The sequence below is a fragment of the Magnolia sinica genome, chromosome 6 (assembly GCF_029962835.1).
Source record: "Magnolia sinica isolate HGM2019 chromosome 6, MsV1, whole genome shotgun sequence".
NCBI lineage: Eukaryota > Viridiplantae > Streptophyta > Magnoliopsida > Magnoliales > Magnoliaceae > Magnolia > Magnolia sinica.
The window spans coordinates 16,603,955-16,628,120 of NC_080578.1; the positions used below are offsets into that span (position 1 = coordinate 16,603,955).

The following is a 24,166-nucleotide window of genomic DNA, read 5'->3' on the forward strand; positions in this document are numbered from 1 at the left end:
ACCTATGGTTTAGACCTTATAAAAGATTCAAGGTTCTACACAAAAATCTAGTTAAGTTTGAGTTACAAACTCTTACCTTCAATCCTACACAAAGAAAGAGAGTATACAAACTCTTACACTTGATAAGTTACTTGTTGGATTGAGCTTCTTTTGTAGTGCCTTCTTGGGTAGTTTGATTGATACTCTTCCTTATTTTAATTAGCTTTCTTTTGCTCCCCCGACCATGATACCGACACTTTCCCAAGACTCCAACTCTAAGATCAAACACTTTACATGTATTGCTCATTTAAGGTGACCAATGTGATGAGGGGTTGGTTTAATATCTTACAACTAATGAGAAGTTGTATTTTATAGGGGATTCACCTAAATAGGTATTCTAAAGGATTTAGATAATGGTATACCTATAAAGGTTGAATTTAATTTTTAGAAAGTGGAGGAGTTCAAACATATCTTCAAGGTGGAAATTGGAATAAGATGGCTTAAAACTCTTTAGTTTAGAAGCTTGAGATGAGGGAATTGATCATGAATTCACCTAAACTTTTATTGCACTAAAAATCCGTACAAATGCCTAAGAATCGAATGTCCTTTATAAGAAGTTCGAGTTCCAATAAACAGAAAACAAGTAGATAACGGCTCTATCAATGCCATTGAAAGGTCTTTGTTGCCACCTTCGATGCTATCGAAAAAATAAGATAATATGATATATTTCTTTTTTAACATATCTGAGTTATTTGTTCGATACCATCGAGTGGTCTTTGATGCCATCGAAGGAGACCTCGATACCATCGAGAAAAGTAGATAAAATAATTAATTCTTGTTGGACATATCCGACTTCCTGTTCAATGCCATCGAGGGGATCTTCGAGCCATTGAAAGCCCTATCGAGGTATGCTCGATGGAATCAAGCACCACTTGAAAATTGCTATTTTGGGCGTATATTTTCACAGCAACTTCACACTTCGTCTAGCATTACTTATCATGTTCCAATTAAGTTTCTAAAGCTAAGTGATGTTCAACAAGGTTTACTTATTAAACCAAGATTATCTAGATATTCAAAAGTTGTTTTGAGTCAAGGGTTAAAGTCACCGAAGCACCTCATTTATTTGTTCTTTATTCCTTGATGCTCTTGTATTCTTACGTCTTTAGTTTTCAGCTTCCAAAAGCTCAACCAACTGCATGACACAAGGACTCACGTAATTGATAAACAAGATACATGAATCAATACACTAAGAGCTATATTACAAAAGCTCTAAAAACTTCGTAAAGCATCCCACTGTAATGTTTATTTATCATCTAACCTTTTAATAATAAATTATCACTATTTCCTATGGTGTGGGCCACCCAAGATTTATATCTACTTTATTTTTTAGCTCCTCCCATGGATGTATATACAAGGCATACATTAAGGTGTATCTCATGGTGGCTGGGATACTACTCAAATAATTGGTTATGGTTCCCAGCCATGTTGCACCTGGTGTGGTTAAGAGTGGACTAGGTGTGGTCTGACTTCACCTAAGTTGGTGCACCCTCGATTACCTAGGGGGCCATGGTAACGTATACGTTGGTTTAAATCCAAGCTGTCTGTACAGTTTTCCATGTCATTTAATGGCATCTTTCTCGACTTTAAAAAAAATTCAAAAATCAAATAATGAAGGATATACCATAGAAAACAGTAGTGATTGAATGCCCTATCATTCAAAAATTCCTAGAGCTTATTGTAATGTTAGGTAATGCCTATTTGCCATCCACCCTAGTGATAAAGTCACATGAACTTGTATGAAATGAAAAAAACAAATGTTGCCTTGATCCAAAACCTTTGTAGTTGGTCAATCACCGTGGTTTCCTACGGTATGGTCTGCATGAGAAGTAGATTTTCTTTGTCCTAAAATGATCAAGCAACGTACAGTCCAATACATACATAAGGTGGGCCTCACCATAAGGACCTAAGATGATGTATTTATTATATTCCATACTGTTCATCCATCTTTCAAGATCATTTTAGAGCATGAGCAAAAAGTGAATCATATCCAAAGCTCAACTGGGCCACACCACGAATAGTAGCCAGGATAATAATTTTTACCGGTAAAACATTCCTAGGGCCTACCAAAACATTTAATTTCCATCCAATCTGCTCATAAGGTCACCAAGACCTGGATGAAGAGGAAAACCAAATATCATATTTATCCAAAACTTCCGTGACCCTGAAAAGGGTTTCAGTGGCAGAAGTTTAATCCCCACTGCTTTTAACAGTGTGGTCCACTTGATCTCTTGATCTACCTTATTTTTCGGCTCAAGCATTACCACAAGCTCGCTAAATGGATGGATGGTTTGGATATAAAACATACCTCATGATGGACCCACAGAACTTACTGACATCAACACACAAGCTAGATCACTGATGTTTGGTACACCAGCCAATCGGAAACGGATTGGTTACTCCCACTCCAGCAGCCAATGGCTGATGGTCGGTGCCATGGCCCCACCATGACGTAGGTGTTTCATCCATGCCGTTTTTTTAATATCATTTTATGGCATGAGACAAAAAATGTGGTATATCTCAATCACATGTTGACCACTTTACTGGGAACAATGTTAAATGAACGTTGACCATTAAAAACTTTTTGAGGGCCATAAAAGTTTTGGATCAAGTTGATATTTGTATTTTTTCACTTCATCTAGGTCTGTATTACCTAATCAACCGATTGGATGTCAAATAAACAGTACAGTGGGTCTTAGGAGGATTTTAATGGTGGATATCTAGTCACTATTGTTTTCCTGTGGTGTGGTCCACTTGAGACATATATCCCTCTAATTTTTGGGATTTATATCTAAAATGATCTGTAAAAATTGATGAACAGAATGGATGAAGCACATACATCATGGTGGGGCCCACAGATCACCGACCATCAGCCACCGGGCTGGTGGCAGGGGAGTAGCCAATGCTTTTTGAGCAGATCCCTTTGCGGACTCTGTAGTCTCTCCGTTTTTGCACCCGTAGCAGCAGCAGCTCCTATCCGCACCCCTGCCTCCGTCTAATCTGCCCTGGACTCACAAACCTCCCGATTCAAATACTCCTGTCTTCGCCGGTATGAAAAATCTCTCATTTTCAAGTTTCCTATCGGCTTTCTGTTTTTTTTTTTTTTCCATTATTTTAACCCTTTCATTTAGCTCGAAATCTCTATCAATGGTTTTATATCTCTCCCATTCTTTTCGTTTCGATGGAAACGGGAAACTGGGTTTGCTTTGTCTCGTGATTTTGGATCTGGGTTCCGGTTTCCGGAAGCCAAATGGTAGAAATTGCAGGGTTTCTGTGATTTCTAACTAAAATTCAGGGTCTTTTCTCATTGATTCTGCTCGTTTTTTATGGAAAGAAGAGCGATGAAGGTAGAAATGCAGCATTCTTTCTAAGTGATTTCCGATCATGAAGATAGGTGTTCGATTGATGTTCTATCTACTATGATCTGGGCTAATAATAAGTGGTCTTGGTGTTTGATTGATTTCAGTTATGAATTTTGTTGAGTTTCATGTGCTTCTGATCCCAGTGATGTATTGAATTTTATGTGCCCCTCTCTCTCTCTCTCTCTCTCTCTCTCTCTCAGTGATGATGTTGTGTTGTTCTCTGAACTACTATGGTTTCTACGTAGCGTTTTTTTTATATAAAAAAAATAAATAAATAAATAATTAATTTTAATTTTTTATAAATTTATTAAATTCCTTAAAAAATCTATAGTTATAGTCTTGCATCAATTGTTATGTAGTATCATTTTTATGCCTCGTATACGTTAAGAAGCTATCATGATACTATCTACAGTACCAGGAACTGCACTATCCCTTTGATTGGGACTCCAATTTTGGATAAAGCTTGTCCTCAGGAATTTTTCAGCAGTATTTTAAATTTTTAAGTTTTTTCTTGGGATATTATTGGGAAATTCTTGGTAAAAATTTAAAACTAAAAAAATACGCTGTAAATTAATAATTAATTTAAATATGTTAATGTATAACCATACAATGAATTATTTAAAATTTCAAACAACTTTTATGCTAATACCAGATAAACTCGTGAAAATTCAAAACTGCAGGTATTTTGAAAACCTTGCAATATTATCGATAATATTGTTTATTTTATTTGTTGCGAAAATATTGTGAGTTTTTCAAAATTTCAGCAATATTTGTCATGCTGGCCCCAAGTGCCGGGTGATGAAGCTAGACTTCAATGTTAGTCTTGTATGGAGAAATGGTGGTGACTCTTTAAAAATGCTCATGAATCTGTTTTTGCCCTTCAAATTTGGACTGTTCATTATTGTATTTAACGATTCATTTGGTAGCCATAAATGGATGGTTACGATTGATTGATTAGAGCAATTTTATGTATGCTTTATACGCAATGGGACCCATAATTTAGATGGTCCGGATGGCTGTACATCAGTGCCACATGTCAGAGGATGTGTCATCACCATCTTTTAATGGTTCATATCTAACACTGTATTAGCAAAATCATGCCTTCTGCCTATGTAAGCGCCATCCACACACACACACACACACACACACACTCCCTTTGGATGGATTTTAAAAAACCCTATCCCGATTTGCTCTCACCATCTCTTGATTTTCTTTCTCCATCTCTCTTGATCTCCTGACTCCCATTCTCCCCCCCTCCCTCCTTACTATGAACTCTTTTGGCCTCTATCTCTTATTCACAAAGAAAGGAAAAAAAAAAAAAAAAAGGAGAAGAAAAAGAATAAGAGGAAAGATTTAAGTGTAAGTGATTCTTTTTCTTTTTCTTTTCTTTTTAGATTTGGGGGAATTAATTCCAGGGCCATCCATGCAATCCACATGTCCATCTGACTGAATTATCCAATATGAAAAGGTTTCTGGGTATTATCTATCCATGGTTGGAAACATCATCGATTTAGTTAAGCTCACGTTCGTGTACAAAGCAGTTGATGTGCATGCCACCGCATGTGCTAGTAATGCAGGACAATTAACCACTTGCTCTAAAAGCTCGAACTGTTAGAGTATGGCGAATTAATCCCTTTATCTCATAGCCCAGGCCCCATATCTCATGGGTTAGGACCTCGGCCGAACCCCCTTCGTGGGCTCCAAATCACATGGGCCGCCCACCCCGAGTGTGTCCCCACATCCCACAGGCTACTCCACTTGAGCTCGGTGTGAAATGCGCATTACTCACCCCTGGTAAGGAGTCTCGAACACGAGATCTCCCTCGTGGACCTCAAATCGCATGGGTCACCCACCTCGAGTGTGCCCCTGCATCCAACAGGCGACCCCACTCGAGCCCAGTGTGAAAATGCCCTCGCATTAGCTAGTGTCACATAGGTGCATGAGATCCAAGTCCAACCTGTTCATCACGTGGGTCCGACCATCTAGATCCTATGGTCCAAAAAGAGGCTGGTTCTTGCTTCAAGTGGGCCACAATGTTAGAAATAGGGGTACGGCTTAGAAAACTAGCCGAAAGTTTTGTTTCATTCATCAGTTTCTTTTCTAAATTGTGGCCCATCTAACACACACAGTGGCTTGACTGCCGTGCCAGCATTCTAAACAAAGAAACCCACTGGATGGATAACTTAGATCTCAAGCTTATGTGTCCTGCTGCGACATGGGATGGTTGTAGATGAGATGCCCTATACACCTGTGTGGGCTTAGAAAAGCTTGAATTATCATATCAACAGTCCATGGTTTATTGATCGAGGCTATCATTCTGCTGGGCCTCTCAGAGTGTATGATCCATGAACGAAAAAAAAACTCCAAGATTGGAATATCCTAGCCGTTTGCATTCTGTTTTTTCTCATAGAGGACCGGTGCTGTAATTCTTTTATAATCTCAAATTGAAAGGGTTTATGTTTATCCCTTGGAGGAAGAATTTGGAGCATGTTTCATCCTGGGCCAACACCCACATCCCATTAGTTCTTCATACCATTAAAAGTAATGAGTGGTCCATATTATGCTAAAAGTAACAAGTTGTCCAAAATCCATGGTAAAAAAAGAGATGGTTATTATCATCTTCTTAGTCTAATTTTTTGGGTATTCTCCACTGATCATTGATTTGAACCATCATTATTCTTGTGAATAGCTTAAATAAACAAGCATGCTTTGATGATCCCGAACTTTGATTTTTAGAGTTGAATGTGAGCCATTGAAAAATGATGCGTTAAGTTTCTCATGTGTGATCCGTGTAGCATAGATTTGATGACATGGACAGTTCCGATCATTGGACTGCTCAATATGTGGGCCTCAGTAGGCAAAACATGCTGGATCCTGCGTCGCAAGAGATGCAAAGAACTCTATGCATTATACAATGCTTTGATGGATGGTTTCATTGGTTCGTTTATTTCGGCTTTTGGTTTTGTAGTGGGCTCATGGTTCAATGATCTATAATCCAGACCATTAAATGATGGGCCCTACCTAAATGTACCATGCAGTAAAAATCCCCCAATCTGGAAGATCCTACCTATAGAAGTTAGATTCCTTCATTTGAATGTGAACCATCACTATAATTCCTTTCTTGACTGTCTATTGTTGGGTCACCTGCTTGGGACTTTTTCAAATTGTGTCCTGATCATTGGACTGCTCAATATGTGGGCCTCAGTAGGCAAAACATGCTGGATCCTGTGTCGCGAGAGATGCAAAGAACTCTATGCATTATACAATGCTTTGATGGATGGTTTCATTGGTTCGTTTATTTTGGCTTTTGGTTTTGTAGCGGGCTCATGGTTCAATGATCTATAATCCAGACCATTAAATGATGGGCCCTACCTAAATGTACCATGCACTAAAAATCCCCCAATCTGGAAGATCCTACCTATAGAAGTTAGATTCCTTCATTTGAATGTGAACCATCACTATAATTCCTTTCTTGACTGTCTATTGTTGGGTCACCTGCTTGGGACTTTTTCAAATTGTGTCCTGATCATTGGACTGCTCAATATGTGGGCCTCAGTAGGCAAAACATGCTGGATCCTGTGTCGCGAGAGATGCAAAGAACTCTATGCATTATACAATGCTTTGATGGATGGTTTCATTGGTTCGTTTATTTCGGCTTTTGGTTTTGTAGCGGGCTCATGGTTCAATGATCTATAATCCGGACCATTAAATGATGGGCCCTACCTAAATGTACCATGCACTAAAAATCCCCCAATCTGGAAGATCCTACCTACAGAAGTTCGATTCCTTCATTTGAATGTGAACCATCACTATAATTCCTTTCTTGACTGTCTATTGTTGGGTCACCTGCTTGGGACTTTTTCAAATTGTGTCCCCCGCCCCCCCAAATAACTAGTTTTAATATGTTATGATATTAACTTTATGGGCCATACCAATTGAGCCAGCAGTTGGATGGGTTTGCATTAAACTGCCCACAAAAAGGGGTTGGGTCCAGTTTGGGGCTTTAAAAAAATTGATTTGGACCTTCTATGTTTTTCCCTCTTGTTTTTTATTGGAAAGCCTTTGATTCAATCTCCTTTATATGGGCTAGAATAGGTAAGAACCGAAGAGTCCCAGACCCCAAATGTTTTAACACGCCTTGTCTGCCATTGAGCTACGGGCTAGAAAGCTTCTTATCTCTTATTTTCAGGAGGGAATAGCAAAAACAAAAGAAGAAGCTTAAATAACCTTTTTGTTTTAGCAATTAGCATACATGATTTCAGTGGATATGTAGAAGGTCAGTAGTAAAAAATGAGAGCTGTCTCTCAAAAAAGGTGGAAATTTCATATCTTAGGTTTTAGAGAGGAAAGGGAAATGACCCTTTTCCGAGGAAAACGGTGGAAAGGAAAACTGATTTCCTCTCTCCTCTTGCCTTTCTCAAATGAGGGAAACCATCATATTTGAGATGATTGATTTCCTTTGCCGTGGTTGAATCCCGATTTCCACCAATCCAAACAACCCTTAGCAATCATAGAATTGGAAACAAGGAATTAGTTAAGATTGTTGATCAAGAAGTACCCGCCAAAATGACCATTTTCGATATCTTGGGTCGATAATTCATGAGAGCGGTGAAATTAAGAAGGATGTTGCCCATAGAATTCAAGTTGGTTGAAAGAAGTGGAGATGTGCCTTATGAGTTTTAGCTATAAGACCAGCCATTTTTTATGGACAAAATTTTGGGCAGTTAAGGAGCAACATGCCCATAGGATGAGTGTAGATGAAATGAGGATGTGGAGATGGATGGGTGGCCAGACAAGGAAGGATAGAATTAGAAATGAATGCATTTGAGGGAACTCAAGAGTAACATCAATCAATAGTAAGGGGAGGGAAAGTAGAATTAGATGTTTGGCCATGTGCAATAGAGATCCAGAACCCCTCCTGTGAAAAAGTGAGTTGGTTTAAGTGAAAAGCTCTAAAAAGGCAAGGGGAAGGCCCCAAAAGATGTGGGTGGAGGTAGTTAAAAAAGACCCGAAGACCTATGTTTTAACTAAGGATATAGTCGGCATAAGTGGAAAGCTCTAAAAGGGCAAGGGGAAGGCCCGAAAAGATGTGGGTGGAGGTAGTAAGAAAAGACCTTGAGCCTATAGTTTAACTGGGGATATAGTTGGTGATAGAGTGGAATGATGAAATAGGATTCTTGCAGCTGAACCCATTTAGTTGCGATAAGGCTTAGGTGGTGATGATGATGTTGTTGAGTTAGAATCTAATGGCAATGGCGTTTAGGGTTCGTTTGGGAGTGACATCAAGTTGGAACTAGTTTGATGACTTGATCGGAAAGCATCCGATTTGTTTGTCCGGTGGCACAGTTTCCCCAAATCTCAATTGTGATAATAGCGAGCTTTTCTTGTCCCAATTGACATTTGGGCAGAGTGCATTACCATGTGTCACCACTCACTAAAAGTGGAACTCCCAAACACAATTAAATCATGTTAGTGTTAAAGCATCTAGAAAAAGTAGGGAGAGATGATCACATATCAGCATTGTATTAGAACTTTGATTCACAGACCCATCTTTTCTGCAATGTGCCACTTGTGTAGAACATCCAAGCCATGCAAAATGTGGGCGGCATGTTGAAATGAATAGAAAGCCAATGGTCTAACTCAATGTATAGATGTGGCCTACCAAATGAGTGGACACGCTATTTTCATGTCGATTAATTTTCATGGCGTGGCCCATATTTTGGATGAACTCAGATGTCTTACACACATGACAATTAAATTTGCAGTTCATTTTAATCTTTACTAGTTCCGAAAGAATTGTGCATTAAAGGGGCATTTCAAACTGAAAGCTTGTAGATTTTCTAGTCAATCAGTTGTAATGTTGTGGTTTGTTGCAAAGTGAGATTAAGTTTTTGTAAATATCATGGTTTTTAATGTCAGTTACTTGCCCATTGCTAGGTATCGTAATAACCCATCTTGGTTGGAATTGATTGACATTTTGGGCAGGTTGCTTGCTTTTTAGCCAGCGGTTCCAGATGATGTTCAAAATCATGGTCAAGATTGATCTATGTTAGTAATGGAGCTTTCTAAACTTCAGTGCAAAAATTGTTACTGCAAAAAATGAAGATAGAAGTTAAAAAAGCTTTGGCCAATGATAGAGTTGATATATTTTTGGTAGGGAGTTGGGTACGAGTAAATTGCAGCAGAAATTTTTGGGTGAATGGATGCCAAGTATTTGATTTGTGGTTTTCCATGTTTGGCATGATTTCCATTATACAGCACTTGATTGTGTCCTTGATTGGCTTTGTTGAGTTTAATTTTGTCCTTGTTTGTATTTCGTGAAAAAGTCAGATTGGCAGTATGCTTTTGTCAGAAACTGAGATCCAGAGTACTTAACGATCTGACATGAAACATTCTGGTATTGACTTGAGAAGGAAAAGGTGGAAAAATGGGATGATGTGAATGTGGTTTTATGAAATTCTGGTGCCCCAAATGCTAAGTAGAGTCAACCCATCTGTTCCAGTGGATCGTCCAGTCTGCTTGTCATTTTGTCATGCATCCAAATGCACCCCTAATGTTAGAAACCTGATTTATTTGAGCCATTTATATTACAGTATAAATGGTTAAAGATGGTATAATCAATTATCTTCTTAAAGTAAATATTATAGCCTTAAGAAAAAAAAGGTTATCAGGGGTATCTGAAAGGTAAAGTGCATCCAATGATTTAAATATTGGTATCAATGCATGTGTTTGGAAATGATGGAAATTTTCAATAAAACTTCAGGATATGTTGAAAGATACATGATTACACACTTAGAACTCAAAAGATCACAAAATATAAGTATGTGTAATAGATTTCCTTTTGGACTGGGTCCTAAACTATGTGTTGTCTGACTGAAGTAATGCAATTATAACGAAAATGAGTTCATATAATTCAAAAATTATAGGGAATTTTATATATAGAAAAAACTTCCCACTTAATATAGAATTTATATTTTGATATCTTTCTCAGAATTTTTTTCAATAAACTACCCTATTAGTTTTAGTAATTATCATTGAAGTACCCTCCATTAGGTTTCTTAATGGAAGTTGGTGTCGGCCATGCGAGCAAAGGGGTCGGCCACTTGGGTGGGCTCCATTATGATGTTTATGCATAATCCACCCAATCATCACCCCATGTTAAGCCAAGGGCCAAAAAATCCGTCCCATCCATGATTTAGGTGGACCACATGATTGGAAACAGTGTACAGGGCAACCCTTACCTTTGAAATTGTTTCCCTTTGTGCGGCCACTTGAATCATGGATTGGCCCAATGTTTGGGGCCCCAGGCTTAAATTTTGGTGTGGCATTTAATGGTTGGTGTGGGTTTCCTATAATCATCGCAGTGAGCCCCATAAAAAATCAAGGGTGGATGTCTCTCTCTTTACTGTTTCCTTTGGTGTGGCCCACTTGCATCACAGGTTAGCCTGATAAATTTTTTTTTTTTTTTTTGCCCCAAGCCTAATGTGGGATTACCTATCTAATGATCGGAATGGATCTCATATACATATCAAGGTGGAATAGTAAAAAACCAAGGGTGGGCATGTCCCATAATATTCTCTTTAAATCTCTGTTTTTCCGGAACAGTTGCGAGAGGGGTGCCACCCTTGAATTTTTTTTTGGGGCCCACCCTGATGTGTATGTGAAATCCACTCCAACCATTGGATGTGTGATCCCACACTAGGCCCAGGGCTGAAAACTCAGGTTGACTTGTGATTCAGGTGGCCCACACCAAAGGAAACAATTGGGAGAGAGATCACCAATCTTGATTTTTACAGGGCTCACTGTGATGATCATATGAAATCCACTCCAACCATTACATGCCACAGCAAAATTCGCACCTAGGATTCAGATATAAGGCCTATTTGTGATTTAGGTGGGCCATACCAAGGGAAATAGTTTGGAGGGGAGGGTTGCCCTATACACTGTTTCCAATCGCGTGGTCCAGCTGAATCACGAATGATGCTGATTTTTGGGCCTTGGGCCTATCATGGGGTGACACACCTGGTGGTTGGGGTGGATTTCACATCAACATCATAGTGGGGCCCAATCGGGCCGCCGATCCCTTTGCTTACACAACCGGCCCTAACTTCCATTAAGAAATCTAACGGTAGGTACTCCAATGATAATTACTTATATTAATGGGGTAGTTTGTTGAAAACCTTTTTGAGGAAGGTACTAGAATGTAATTCTATATTTACTAGGTAGTTTTTTTTTGTAAAATTCCTTAAATAATTCAGTATAAATATGAAAACAGATTGATTTTTGTGGGTTTTTTCTTGAATGCTTTTCAAAATTTTGGTGGGAAATGTATCTCAATGAATTGCTGAGTCATCTCAATGTATTGATGAAATGGGGGAATTTTATGAAGGGTTTTTGGAAAAATATCGCATTGTATCGATATATCACAATATATCGGCCATACATTGTGGTATTTTGTGCGATGCATGGAAATTTAATAACTTCCCCTGTATATCATATCAACCACAGACGATATCAATACCATCGATATTTCAACCACTGAGTGCATCAACTAGACCCCTATAAGAAAAACGGGACATCCACATGGATGCTTACATGATGATCGGACATCTTTGATTCTTAAATGACAGAATATAGAGGTCCAATGTTGTCTAACATAATCGAAACTCGAAAGCTTGTCATGTCAAGGTTTCCCATATTCAGCATTTGTTTTCATTTTGTATATCATGATTTTATGAGCATACGCAATGCCATCATTCTGTTATGGGTGACCATTTGCTATTGTTTCATCTGCAGACAAAGGCTTGAGTACAAATTGCTAGTATAAGATGGTCAATGCCATCAAAGGACTGTTTATCTCATGGTATGTTTGATAAGCATCATCACTTGGTTCTTAGTTCTTATCCCTCACCAAAGTAAAAAAGGAAAAAAGAAAAAAGAAAAAACATCATCACTCACGTCTTAGATCTCACCCTTCAGAAAAAAAAAAGGAACAAAAGAAAAAGAAAAAAAGAAAGAAAGAAATAGAAACAGAAAAGTAAAGAGAAAAAAAAAATACCCGCTTCTTAAGCTCATTAGAGTGCAGTGTCAGTGCCTGTTTTTTATAGGAAAACTTTGATGCTCGGGCAATATGTGATGGTTCATACACGCAATGGCAAATTTCATGTGGAATACAAGTGACTGAAATTAGAACGTGCAAATTGTGGGCCAACTTTAGGTGGACCATAAACCAAAAATTGCACTAAACCAATATCCTAAATGGCCATTTGGCAGACATCTAATGGACTGCTAAAATTGGAAATAGTCAATGGTCCAAATTTAACCAACCAACAGCCATTATAAGAGATTGGTATCAGTTAATCTGATTTTCTGGTAATGAACTATCGACCGAGGTCCCATGGTTTTGAAGGTTCAATGCGAGGAATATGCATCGGATCTGATGTATATAATTTGTGAGCACACGTCGTACGACTCATCACACTCTGCCAGAGTATCAAATAATTCCGTGCTTTTATTTGTTATTGAATGGCCTTGAGTCTCTTCCTTGTACTGTTTGCAGTGACATACCCATGGCGCAGTTCATTGTCAGTTTTAATGCGTCTCTGCCAGCTTCTCAGAAGTTTATAGTACATATGCTGGACGCCACTCACATGTTCGTGCAACCTCATGTGGCTGAAATGATTCGGAGTCGCATTGCTGACTTCCGAGACCAGAACTCCTATGAGAAACCTGCTTGATTTGATCCCGAGGCTGCAAACTCCGATTGTCTCTTACATGAGGCTTGGAATATTACCACATGGAAGTTGGTCTTTTATAGAAAGATCCTTTGCATTTTTTTCAACCATGGGTTATTGACTGTCACTAGCCAGTCTTTAACATTATAATGCATCTTCAAGTAAGCATTTCTGTTCCCGTCTTTTGTAATATATATTACCTTCTCTTTTCTCTCTGTTTGGATTCTCAGTTGGAACCGAATTGCAATTCGTTCAACTCATTATGGAGGAAATGGCAGAGCTGGGACTGGTAGCGCTAGCACCTTTACTACTTCGCAACGAAGCAATTTTTGGTAGTATGAATTGAGTGGGGCTAGCTCCATATTGTTCATTTCCTGCTTCGTGAATTTAATTATTGCAATTCAATTCAATTGAACATCCAAATGCATCCTGAATTGGTAAAATTGCTTATACTGAAAGTACAAGAGCAAGAACCCAGAGACTTTTTTTGGGTGCAATGCAGGCTATAATGCACAAACTACCCCAAAATCACTGCAGCCATGAATTATATAATCACCTACAGGCAACAGCACCGCAAACACCATCTTTCCTGCTGACACACCACCCTGTTGGACATCCATAATTTGGCCCCACCATGAAGAAAATCCGTTACGAATGTGCCACACCTGTATGTTGAGTAGGACACAGTTTGTCCATTTATTCTGATGTGTGGCCCAACTGGTCTGATTTTTGTGGCAGGTGATCTTCATGGTGGGATCTTTAATGGTCCGGATGTCCTATACATGGTATGGCGCCGCAAGGTCTGGTGCTTTTACCCTTAGGTGATCAGTTTTTTCTTATTTTATTTGTGGTTTTGGGTGCTCTGGAGATGGGAATTGATATGTGATTTCATCCTGCTTGTGAGTTACTACCGGCCTGTTTGGCCGGGTGGATTGGAAGGGATTGAATGGTATTAGAGTGGATGGCATGGATTTCAAGGTAATGATGGTGTTGTCAGTGGATTGTCTTAAGATCCATGGGATTGCTATATCCCGGGATTGCTATATGGAGTCTGTTTGGCACGCCCGGCCAATCCCGGGATTAAACCTACCCATCCCTTCCAATCTCTCGAACCAAACACGTTCCAGGCATATTTGAACGGATTAGGGTGGATTGGATGGGATTTAAAGGCAATGATGGTGTTGTCAGTGGATTGTCTTAAGATCCATGGGATTGCTATATCCGGGGATCAGATCACCCTGTCTGTTTGGCACGTCCGGCCAATCCCGGGATTTAACTTCCAATCCCTTCCAATCCGCCCAGCCAAACGGCCCTAAGGTATCTGCATAGATGGGTCATTTCAAAATTTCAATTGTAATGGTCGCATGCTGGGCCTGCCCTAGCCTCACCCAAGACGCGTAGGGTCCATCTTGATGTATCTATTTTATATCCATACTGTACATACGTTTTTCAAGATCATTTTAGGGCATGAGCCCAAAAATGAAGCGGATCCAATTCTCGGGTGGACCATACCATAGGAAAATGCAGATTGACCATTAATGGGCCACATGAGTTTTGGATCATGCTGGTATTTGTTTTTCCCTTCATCTTCATCCAGGTTTATGTGTCAACAGGTTGGATGGCAAATAAACATTACGGAGAGCCCAGTAAGTTTTTAATGGTAGGGCATTCAATCACCACTGTTTCCTATAGTATGGTCTACCTGAGATTTGGATCTTCTTCATTTTTGGGCTCATGCCCTAAAATGATCTAGCGAACCGGATGGATGGTGTGGATCTAGAACACATACATGAAGGTGGGCCCCGGAGCACCTAATCCGCTACGGCCCATGGCAAACTGGTTGGATGATCCCAACCAACAAGAGGACTTTTGAGTATTACCAAACAGAGGGTTAAAAATAGTCTGAGCAGTTCTTCCTGGAGTAGTCAGAATTAGTCAGCTGGTGTGATTATTGGGCCACAGCCATCGGTGGTAGGACCCATCAGATGGTGAACGCCTGTTGGTGCGTTTGCAACTAGCTACTGCATGGCCATCAATGCATCTAGACCATGGATGGTCCATTGTGCAAAAGCTACAAACAATAGGACGATCTTAGCCCTAGATGAGCATAATCGTCTCATTTAAATGTGGGCAATTTATATTTTTTACTCCATACATCAGCCCGCCCGCGAATTAGACGGCCGAGATTTGTCCACGGCATGGCCCATCAGATGGGCAATCTCGGTTCACCAACTCATACGGCGCTTATGTAGGGAACACCATCAGAGATTCCTCTTTTCCCAGCTCCGTTTGCCGTTGAAATAATGTGTGGTTTAGGTAGAGACAGAATCCTCCCTCCACCGTACACCTGGCATGGGAAATGTACAAGTCCTAGCTTCTATCCACTTATCCCCACGGACCACCATCGATTTAAAAATGCTTGCAAAATCGAACTGATTGGAAGATCCTAGCCATTCAATTAGCATCCTTCAAACTGAGGGTGATAGGCAAATCTTTCAATGGGCAATCTCAACGGGTGGAAGTAATGGCTAGGAGTTCCTAACAGGTGTTTTTATATAACGGCCATCGATGTTGGGCCCCGCGGGATGGACATGTTCAGTTCTCAGGTGTACGTTGGAGAGCCGGCCCCACCGTATTCCACTTCTACCTGCTCTACGGTATAATCGCCCGAGAATATGATTCCTCGCCGGAGGGGGCGCGGATTAGGTGAGTCCGGGCAACAGCATAGTTCCCTGACAGCTCGGCCCACCTTGATGTATTTGTTGTATATCAACTCCGTTCATCAGTTTTTCCAGCACATTTTAGGGCACGATCCAAAAAATGAAGCGGTTCCAAATCTCAAGTGGACCACACCACAAGAAACAGTGGTCATTGATAATTAAAAACTTGTGGGCCACAAAAGTTTTAGATGAAGCTGATATTTGTGTTTTCTCTTCGTCCACGTCTGCGTGAGCTTTTCAAAAGTTTGGATGGAAAATAAACATTACGGTGGGCCCTAGGAATTTATAAATGGTGGGCGTTCAATGATCATTTTTTTTTCTGAGGTGTTGTCCACAAGTTTTGGATCAAGCTGATATTTGTGTTTTCTATGGTGTGGTCCACTTGAGAAATTGGATCTGTTTCAATTTTGGGACCATGCCCTAAATAAGCTGAAAAAAACTGATGGACCGAGTGGATATACAACACATAAATCAAGGTGTGCCCCACGGTCAGGGATCCATTGTATAAACGAGGATGGCAATTTCCAATCCCTCCGTCCGAAATTGCATGGACACCTCGGAGAAATTGCCCGGTGAATTTCTCATACGACTTTTATCACGAACCTCACCCAAGTGCAGCAAAGGGAAAGGAAACTTCCAACGCACTGGTGTCAGTTGATACTCTGGCAGAGTATGACACTTGATACTCAAGCACTAAGACATTGTACGCATGGCATATAATAACTCAAATTAAACCAACTAAATTGTAGAACCCACTGTCGCTGAGTCACATTCCCAAAATCAGATTTTTGGAACAACCCTAATCTCTGATTGGTGAACAAATGTTTGTTTAAATAGGACCATTAGATACTTTCATTCTCAACCGTCCATTACATGTCGATTATGCCCCATAATTTATATATTTTAGTTTGAATTGCTTGTATGCCCCTTCTACAATTTCTAAGTAATTTCCAAGTGCACGCGTATCATCCATCACACTCTGCCGGAGTATCAAAGCTTTTCACCAAACAACATAGTAGGATGGGAATACCATCAAAGCTTTCCCAACGCGATTCCCTCTCGTGGATTTGTAAAGAAGCTTCCTGTGTACGGTTTTCTCATTGGAGGGAGGCTTTAAGAGGGCCATATCATCCTTTTCATAATCTCCCTCTCTCTCTCTCTCCACATTGCCAAACCATGCTTCCTTCCACTTTTGATATGATCCACCAAGCATCTTCCAATTCTCTACTCATCTTCTGTCTATGCAACTTCATCATAGCCATTCTTCTCATAAATGGGTCCAAATCCGTTTCGCCATCCAACGGTCGAGAAAGCAGCACTTGTGTCTCAGTCGTTACGCCATTGTCGAACAAGAGAATTGAAGTGTATGAGAAAGGAGAGGAGGATAGCGATGACCAAGAAAACTGCGACGAAGACAACGATGACGACGAATTGAGAAAGAGAGTGGAAGAATTCATTGACAAGATTAACAGAACATGGAAGGCAGAGAAGATACAGGAAAAGACTACTTCCAAGACGGGCCGCTGTGATTGGACGATTGCAAGGCTAGCAATTAACTCTCATTGACTATAATGTACATCGTTCAATGATCGGATTTCAGTATATGTTTTTATATAAGAATAATAGAATTTTGATGGTGGAAATGATGATTTGGTGTCAGCATTCACTATCACCATATGATCACATTCATAAAGGGGAAGTGATGGGCCCACCATCTTTTCAACTTACAAGGTCAAATCGGGTGTGCCCCACACCTCACTCTGGCTACTTGAATTTATAAATGAAGATCCATGAGTGTCTTCATCGATGTTGTTGGCCCACAAGCCAATTAATTACAATAAAAGGATAGTCAAGTCCTACTGTAAAAAAGCCCACAGTTTGTGTGGGGGAGTTATCTTTGATCCTGAGATGCAAGATCGTGGCCCACCCAGAAGGGAAGCGGATTGGCTGATGTATCGCACACCACCAACCTGGCTAGTGTGGGTACGTGTCGTGCGAAGACGAGCGGTGACACTCCTCGAGATACGAGTTGTACCAACGGTTCAAAGGATATCAAAGTTACATGGCCCCACGATGATGTATTTATTATATCGACACCGTTCATCCATTTGGCGAGATCATTTTAGATCTTTGATCCTAAAAAATAGTCGTATCCAAAGCTCAAGTGGACGGCACCAATACTAGTAGTGGGGACAATGATTCTCACAAATTTTTTTTTTTGGATTAGCTTGTTAGTACACACCCATGTCAATACACACTCCATGTTAACCACCCCTGCTAGGGATCGATACCAAGACCTCATGGGTTGAAACGAGGTATCTCCACTCAGTCAGTCAGTAGAGCGATGGATCTGGGTGTGAGCTATGGATCTGGGTGTAATGATTCTCATTGTTAAAACATTCGCAGAAGGATCATCATAACGTATATTTTCTATCCAATCTGTTCATAAGGTCACAAATACCCGGATGAAGAGGAAAGATAAATAATTTCTGTGAGCCCAAAAGGGTTTCAATGGTAGACATTCAATCCCCCACTGCCTTTTGCAGTGTGGTCCACTTGATCTTCGGATCTGTCTTATTTTTCTGCTCAAGCCTTATGACCAGCTCACCTAGTGGACGGACGGTTTGGATATAACTCATACCTCATGGTGGGACCACAGAACTTGGTGATGTCAACATGCTAGACAGGTCCGTGGTGTGTGGTATACCAGCCAATCCGAGGCCAGATGGGGACGCGGATTAGCTACTACAGGTTGAGCTGCGAGAGAGACTGGCTACGGAAGTGACGTCACCTAGTTCTGTGGGTCCCACCATGATAAATGTGTTGTATCGACACGGTCCATCCATTTGGAGAGATCATTTTAGGTCATGAGCCAAGTAATGAGTCAGATCAAAAATCTAGAGTGCCCCCACAACAGAAAACAGTGGAGAGAGTGACGCCCTCCCTTAAAAACTTCTAATGGCCACAAAAGTTATCGATCAAGTTGATATTTGTGTTTTCCATTCTTCAATGTATATGTTAACTTATGAACAGGTTTGATATCAGGTAAATATTGCGGTGGACCTTAAGAAAGTTTCAACCGTGGGAGTGACTCTCCCACTGTTTTCCTTGGTGGGTCCGCTCCAGATTTGGATCTGACTCATTCTTTTACTCATGCCTTAAAATGATCTCTGGATGGACGGTGTCGATACAACACATAAATAATGGTGGGACCCACAAAACTAGGTGACGTCAGTTTAGTAGCCAATCTCGCCACTCAACTTGTCAGTGGCTAGTCCGCGTCCGCCGGATGCCGTGTTGAGAAAGTCGGACGCGGATTAGATACCGAGAGTTCTGGTTAAGTAGCGAGACTCTACTGAGGTGGCGTTACCAAGTTCTGTGGGCCCACCATGATGTATGTGTTCTATCTGCACTGTTCATCTATTTGGAGAGATCATTTTAGGGCATGAGATCAAGAATGATTCAGATCAAAATATGGAGTGGACCCGACTACAGAAAACAGTGGGAAGAGTGATGCCTACCGTTGAAACCTTCCTAAGGTCTACTATGATGTTTATCTGAGATCCAACCTGTTTATAAGTTAAGACAGACATTAAATAAAGGAAAAAACAAATTTCAGCTTGATTGAAAACTTTGGTGGCCCTTAGAAATTTTTAATGGTGGGTGTCACTCTCTCCACTGTTTTCTGTGGTGGGGTCCATTTGAGCTTTGGATCTGACTCATTCTTTATATTATGCCATAAAATAATATCTACAAATGGATGGACGGTGTGGATATAACACATACCTCATAGTGGGTCCCACAGAACTTGGTGACGTCACTTCCGTAGCGAGTCTGGCTGCTCAACCTGTCAAAGCAAATCCGCGTCCGGAAAAGTCACGAGGGCCAGGTCTGCGGTCAGACCGTTTACTCACGAGAACCTAAAATCGAAGCCCAGGCCCAGAAGACTAGACTGGTAAAGGTCTCGCCAGCTTGATGTCAAACCACTTCTTGCTGTCGATCGTACTTAGTGGGGTCCATGGTTCGGTGATCAGAACGGTTGGTCTGATGGGCATTCCTCGGTAATTCCCCCGGACTGAATATCCTGCCTGTGACTGTTTAAATTTTTCTAGATTAAATGTGAATCGTTGCTCTTTTCTTAATGGGAAATGATCACATACTTTCGAGATTATATGGTAATTATCATACGTTTGAGTTGCATGGGGCCCAACATGATGTGTATGTGAAGTTCAAACCATTCATCTGACAAGATAAATCTTTTTCACCTTACATCCAAAGAATCATCCCGATCCAAAACTTCAGTGGGGTACGTCACTAGGATCAATGTACAATCACGGATAACATAATAAGAACATGATGGCCCCCACATTCCATCTGAAAGTTCCTACGGTGGGTGTCCCCCTCACCAACGTTCACATTGTTCCTATGGAGATTGGGATGAATTTAGAAATCTAGGCGTAAAATAGGGAGGCACATCTTATGGACAGGTCAGATGGAACTCAGTAATCAATGTGGCCCCACACAGCTTTAAAGTACCTTGTATAATACCTACCTACCGTGATCATTTTTTTTTTCCAATATGGTGGATTTTTGGTGCATGGACCCTCCGTAGTGAGGTCCATCATATGAACCGTTTGATGGCTGAACCGTGGGTCCCACGTGTACAAAATGAAAGCTTACAAAACAGCTGGGGTCAAGCACTCCACTAGACACACCTAACGCGGATGAATGATATGACCGTCTACATTATAAAACGCGCATCAAAGAGAAATAATCTCCGTTGACTTCAAAAAGATTCTAAACTTGTTCGGGCGGGCCCCACGTCACCTTGGCTGATGGAGGTGCAGTGCAGCCCATTGTTTGTGCATGCTTGCATACATGTCCCTTGTGGGGAATAACAAGTTGGTGGGACATCGTACCCTTGAACGACGGTCCTGGGGTGCCATCTCTACTGTACACGTGGCATGTTTCACAAATCCAAACCATCTAAATAGTGGGATACCCTGCAGATGGAGAGTAACGCAAAATGTGATTGAAAATATCATCTGAACAGGCCGACTAGTTCACATCAACTGGATGGTGAACGTCGATTAGGTGCGACCCGGATGCAACCAGGTGGGTGCGGCCTTGACTGTGGAGACTACCTAGATGTATTTATTGTATATCCACTCCGTCCACCTGTTTTTTCAGTTGATTTTATAATGGTGTGGGGCCACAAATTTCAGATGGACCACACCAGAGAAAACAGTGGTGATTGAATGCCCACGCTCACGGTAATGTTTTACTGGCCATCCAACCTGTTCATAAGGTCATAAAGACGTGGATGAAGGGAAAACACGAATATAATCTGGATCCAAAACTTCTGTAGCCACCCAAAAGTTTTCAATGGCGAATATTCAATCCCCATTCTGTCTTCTGTGGTGTGGTCTAATTGAGATTTGGATATTCATCGTTTTTGTGTTTATGCTCTAAAATGAACTGGAAAAACAGATGGACAGCGTGGATAAAACAAATACATCACGGTGGGCCCCAAAGAGCTTGGGCCACGTCATGCCACATGGAATCCGCTTTCGAAACTTTAAACGCACATAAAAGACAAGGGAGTCAGTTGATACTCTGGCAGAGTATGTCGCATGATATGCGGGCACTAAGACATTGCATATATGAAATATGATAACTCAAATCAAACCAACTAAATTGCGGAACACACTGTTACAGAATTAGAGTCCCAAATCAGATTAGTTGAACAATCCTAACCTCTGATTCGTGAACAAATGTTTGTTGAAACAGGACCACAGGATACTTCCATTCTCAACCGTCTACTAAAATGTCCACCAATCTGATGGTGAGATGATCAAATGAGATTAATCCTTTGTTCGTAATACATATAGATTATGGCCCATAATTTGTATAGTTTAGTTTGAATTTCTTATATGCCCCGTCTGCACGACTAATTTCCGAGTGCATGCGTACCATCCATCACAATCTACCAGGGTATCAAAGTTTTTCAGTTGTGAGAAATTGACCACTGTGAACGCAACTTTTTACCCGGTTTCTTCTCTGAGAAGTCCAAATCTTACCTTCCCATCTTATACGTTGGACGTACGGACGAGCATCTGAGGACCAAAATATCGCTGCCTTTTTTTCAGAAGCGGATTGGCTGGTGTGCGAAGACGAGCGCTGACGGACGCGGATTGTGTCCTACCCCCTAGGCCGGGCAGGGCTCTGGGGGGCCCACCGTAATGTAAGTGATTTGTCCACGCCGTTCATAATTTTTATCAGATCATTTTAAGGTATGATTAAAAAATTGAGGCAGATATAGTGCTTAATTGGGCCACAAAGTGAGGATTGAACGTCCACCATTAAAAACTTCTTGGGAGCTTGAGAAGCTTCAGATCAAGCCGATATTTGTGTTTTCACTTCATCCAAGTCTACATGACCTTATGAATAGGTTGGATGGTAAAAACACATCACAGTCGCCCTTAGAAAGGTTTTAACGGTAAGTGTCATCATCTCCGCAGCTTCCTTTGGTGTGGTCCAAAGGAGCCTTGGACCTGCTTTATTTTTAGGATCATACCTTAAAATGATCTCATAAAATCGATCAACGGCGTGGATAAAATACTTACATCACGGTGGGCCTCACAGAGCCCTTCCTGGGTGGGGGTAGGACGTAATCCCGGTCCAGCGCTGACGCTCAGACGCGGATTAGATACCTGTCGAGTAGCAAGTCGGCTACCGAAGTGACGTCACCAATTTCTCTGGGCCCATTATGATGTATGTGTTATATCCACACCGTCCATCCATTTTTAGATATCATTTTAGGGTATGAACCAAAGAATAAGGCAAATAAAAATCTATAGTGGACCCCACCAAAGAAAACAGTGGGGAGAGTGATTCCCACCGTTGAAATTATCCTAAGGGTCATCATAATGTTTATTTGAAATATAACCTATTCAAAAGTTAAAAAAGACATGAAAGAAAGGAAAATACAAATATTAGCTTGATCTAAAACTTTGTGGCCTTTAGAAGTTTTTAATGGTGGGCGTCATTGTCCCACTGTTTTCTGTGTTGGGGATTTAACTCGTTCTTTGGATATTGCCCTAAAATGATCTCTCCAAATTGATGAAAGGTGTGGATACAAAACATACATCATGTTGGGCCCAGGATCGTCAGCGCTCGTCTTCGCACACCAGCCAATCGGCTTCCGAAAGGAAGGCTGCATTCTAACGTTAAGTTGAGAAGGTAAGTTTTCGACTCTATGGGTAAAAAGTTGCGTTTACAGTGGTCAATTTCTCTATAAAGAGACAAAATAATACAGTAGGATGAGGAACACCCTCAAAACGTACACAACACAACTCCCATTGTGTATTTTACAAGGCGCTTCCTGGCTACACTTCTCTCATTGGAGGGAGACTTTAAGAGGACCACACTATCCTTTTCAAGATCACCATCATCTCTCTCTCTCTCTCTCTCTCTCTCTCTCTCTCTCTCTCTCTCTCTCTCCATTGCCAAACCATGCTTCTTTCCACTTTTGATTTTATCCACCAAGCATCTTCCAATTCCCTCCTCATCTTCTGTCTATTTAACTTCATCATAGCCATTCTTCTCATAAGCGGGTCAAAATTCGATTCTCCATCCGACGGTCGAGAAGGCAGCACTTGTGCCCCAGTGGTCACGCGGTCGTCGGACGAGAGAATTGTAGTGGATGAGAAAGGAGAAGAGGATGAAAATGACCAAGAAAACTGCGACGACGACGATGAATTGAGAAAGAGAGTAGAAGAATTCATCGACAAGATTAACAGAAGATGGAAAGCAGAGAAGATGCAGGGACTCCTTCCAGGACGGCCCGCCACCATTTCATCATTGCAAGACTAGTAGTTAATTCTCATTTCTTTATTTGTTTTGCGGCAGTATGCCGGAATTACGTCGTGTATTTGTAGAAGATTAAGAGATTTTTGGCGGTGGAAATGATTTGGAGTTAGAATTCATAATAACCATACATCAGAATCATAAGGGAAAGTGTTGGGCCCACCAGCTTCTCTACTTACAAGGTAGGATCGGTTGGGTCCCACACCTCAATCTGGCCACTTGAAATCATAAATGAAGATCTATGATTGTTGTCATCGAGTTAGAATCAATGGTGTTGGCCCACAGGCAATTATTAGTTGACTCCTACTGGAAAAGGCCCAAAGTTTGTGTGGTGCAGATATCTTTGATCTTGAGATGGAAGATCGTGGCCCACCCAAAAGAGGCCAGATGGCCTGTGTTCGAAAAGTTATAAGGGCTAGGTCTACGGTCAGACTGTTTGTTTATGA

General features: G+C 40.9%; 2 protein-coding genes across 3 annotated transcripts; both read left to right on the top strand.

Moving 5' to 3' along the window:
- The first annotated feature begins 2,931 nt into the window (after positions 1-2,931).
- Positions 2,932-13,309, top strand: LOC131248406 (general transcription and DNA repair factor IIH subunit TFB5). 2 transcript variants are annotated; one of them, XM_058248688.1, is made up of 4 exons: positions 2,988-3,085; positions 9,383-9,445; positions 12,194-12,260; positions 12,957-13,309. In XM_058248688.1, the coding sequence occupies exons 3-4, from the start codon at positions 12,226-12,228 to the stop codon at positions 13,132-13,134; spliced, it is 213 nt and encodes a 70-aa protein (XP_058104671.1). In that variant the 5' UTR covers positions 2,988-3,085; positions 9,383-9,445; positions 12,194-12,225; the 3' UTR covers positions 13,135-13,309. The 2 variants fall into 2 exon arrangements, with proteins under 2 accessions (XP_058104669.1, XP_058104671.1); XM_058248686.1 differs by lacking the exon at positions 9,383-9,445 and having other exon boundaries at positions 2,932-3,085.
- A 1,140-nt stretch (positions 13,310-14,449) lies between these two features.
- Positions 14,450-23,939, top strand: LOC131249519 (uncharacterized). Its single transcript, XM_058250325.1, has 2 exons — positions 14,450-17,415; positions 23,449-23,939. The coding sequence occupies exons 1-2, from the start codon at positions 16,773-16,775 to the stop codon at positions 23,724-23,726; spliced, it is 921 nt and encodes a 306-aa protein (XP_058106308.1). The 5' UTR covers positions 14,450-16,772; the 3' UTR covers positions 23,727-23,939.
- Positions 23,940-24,166: the final 227 nt, after the last annotated feature.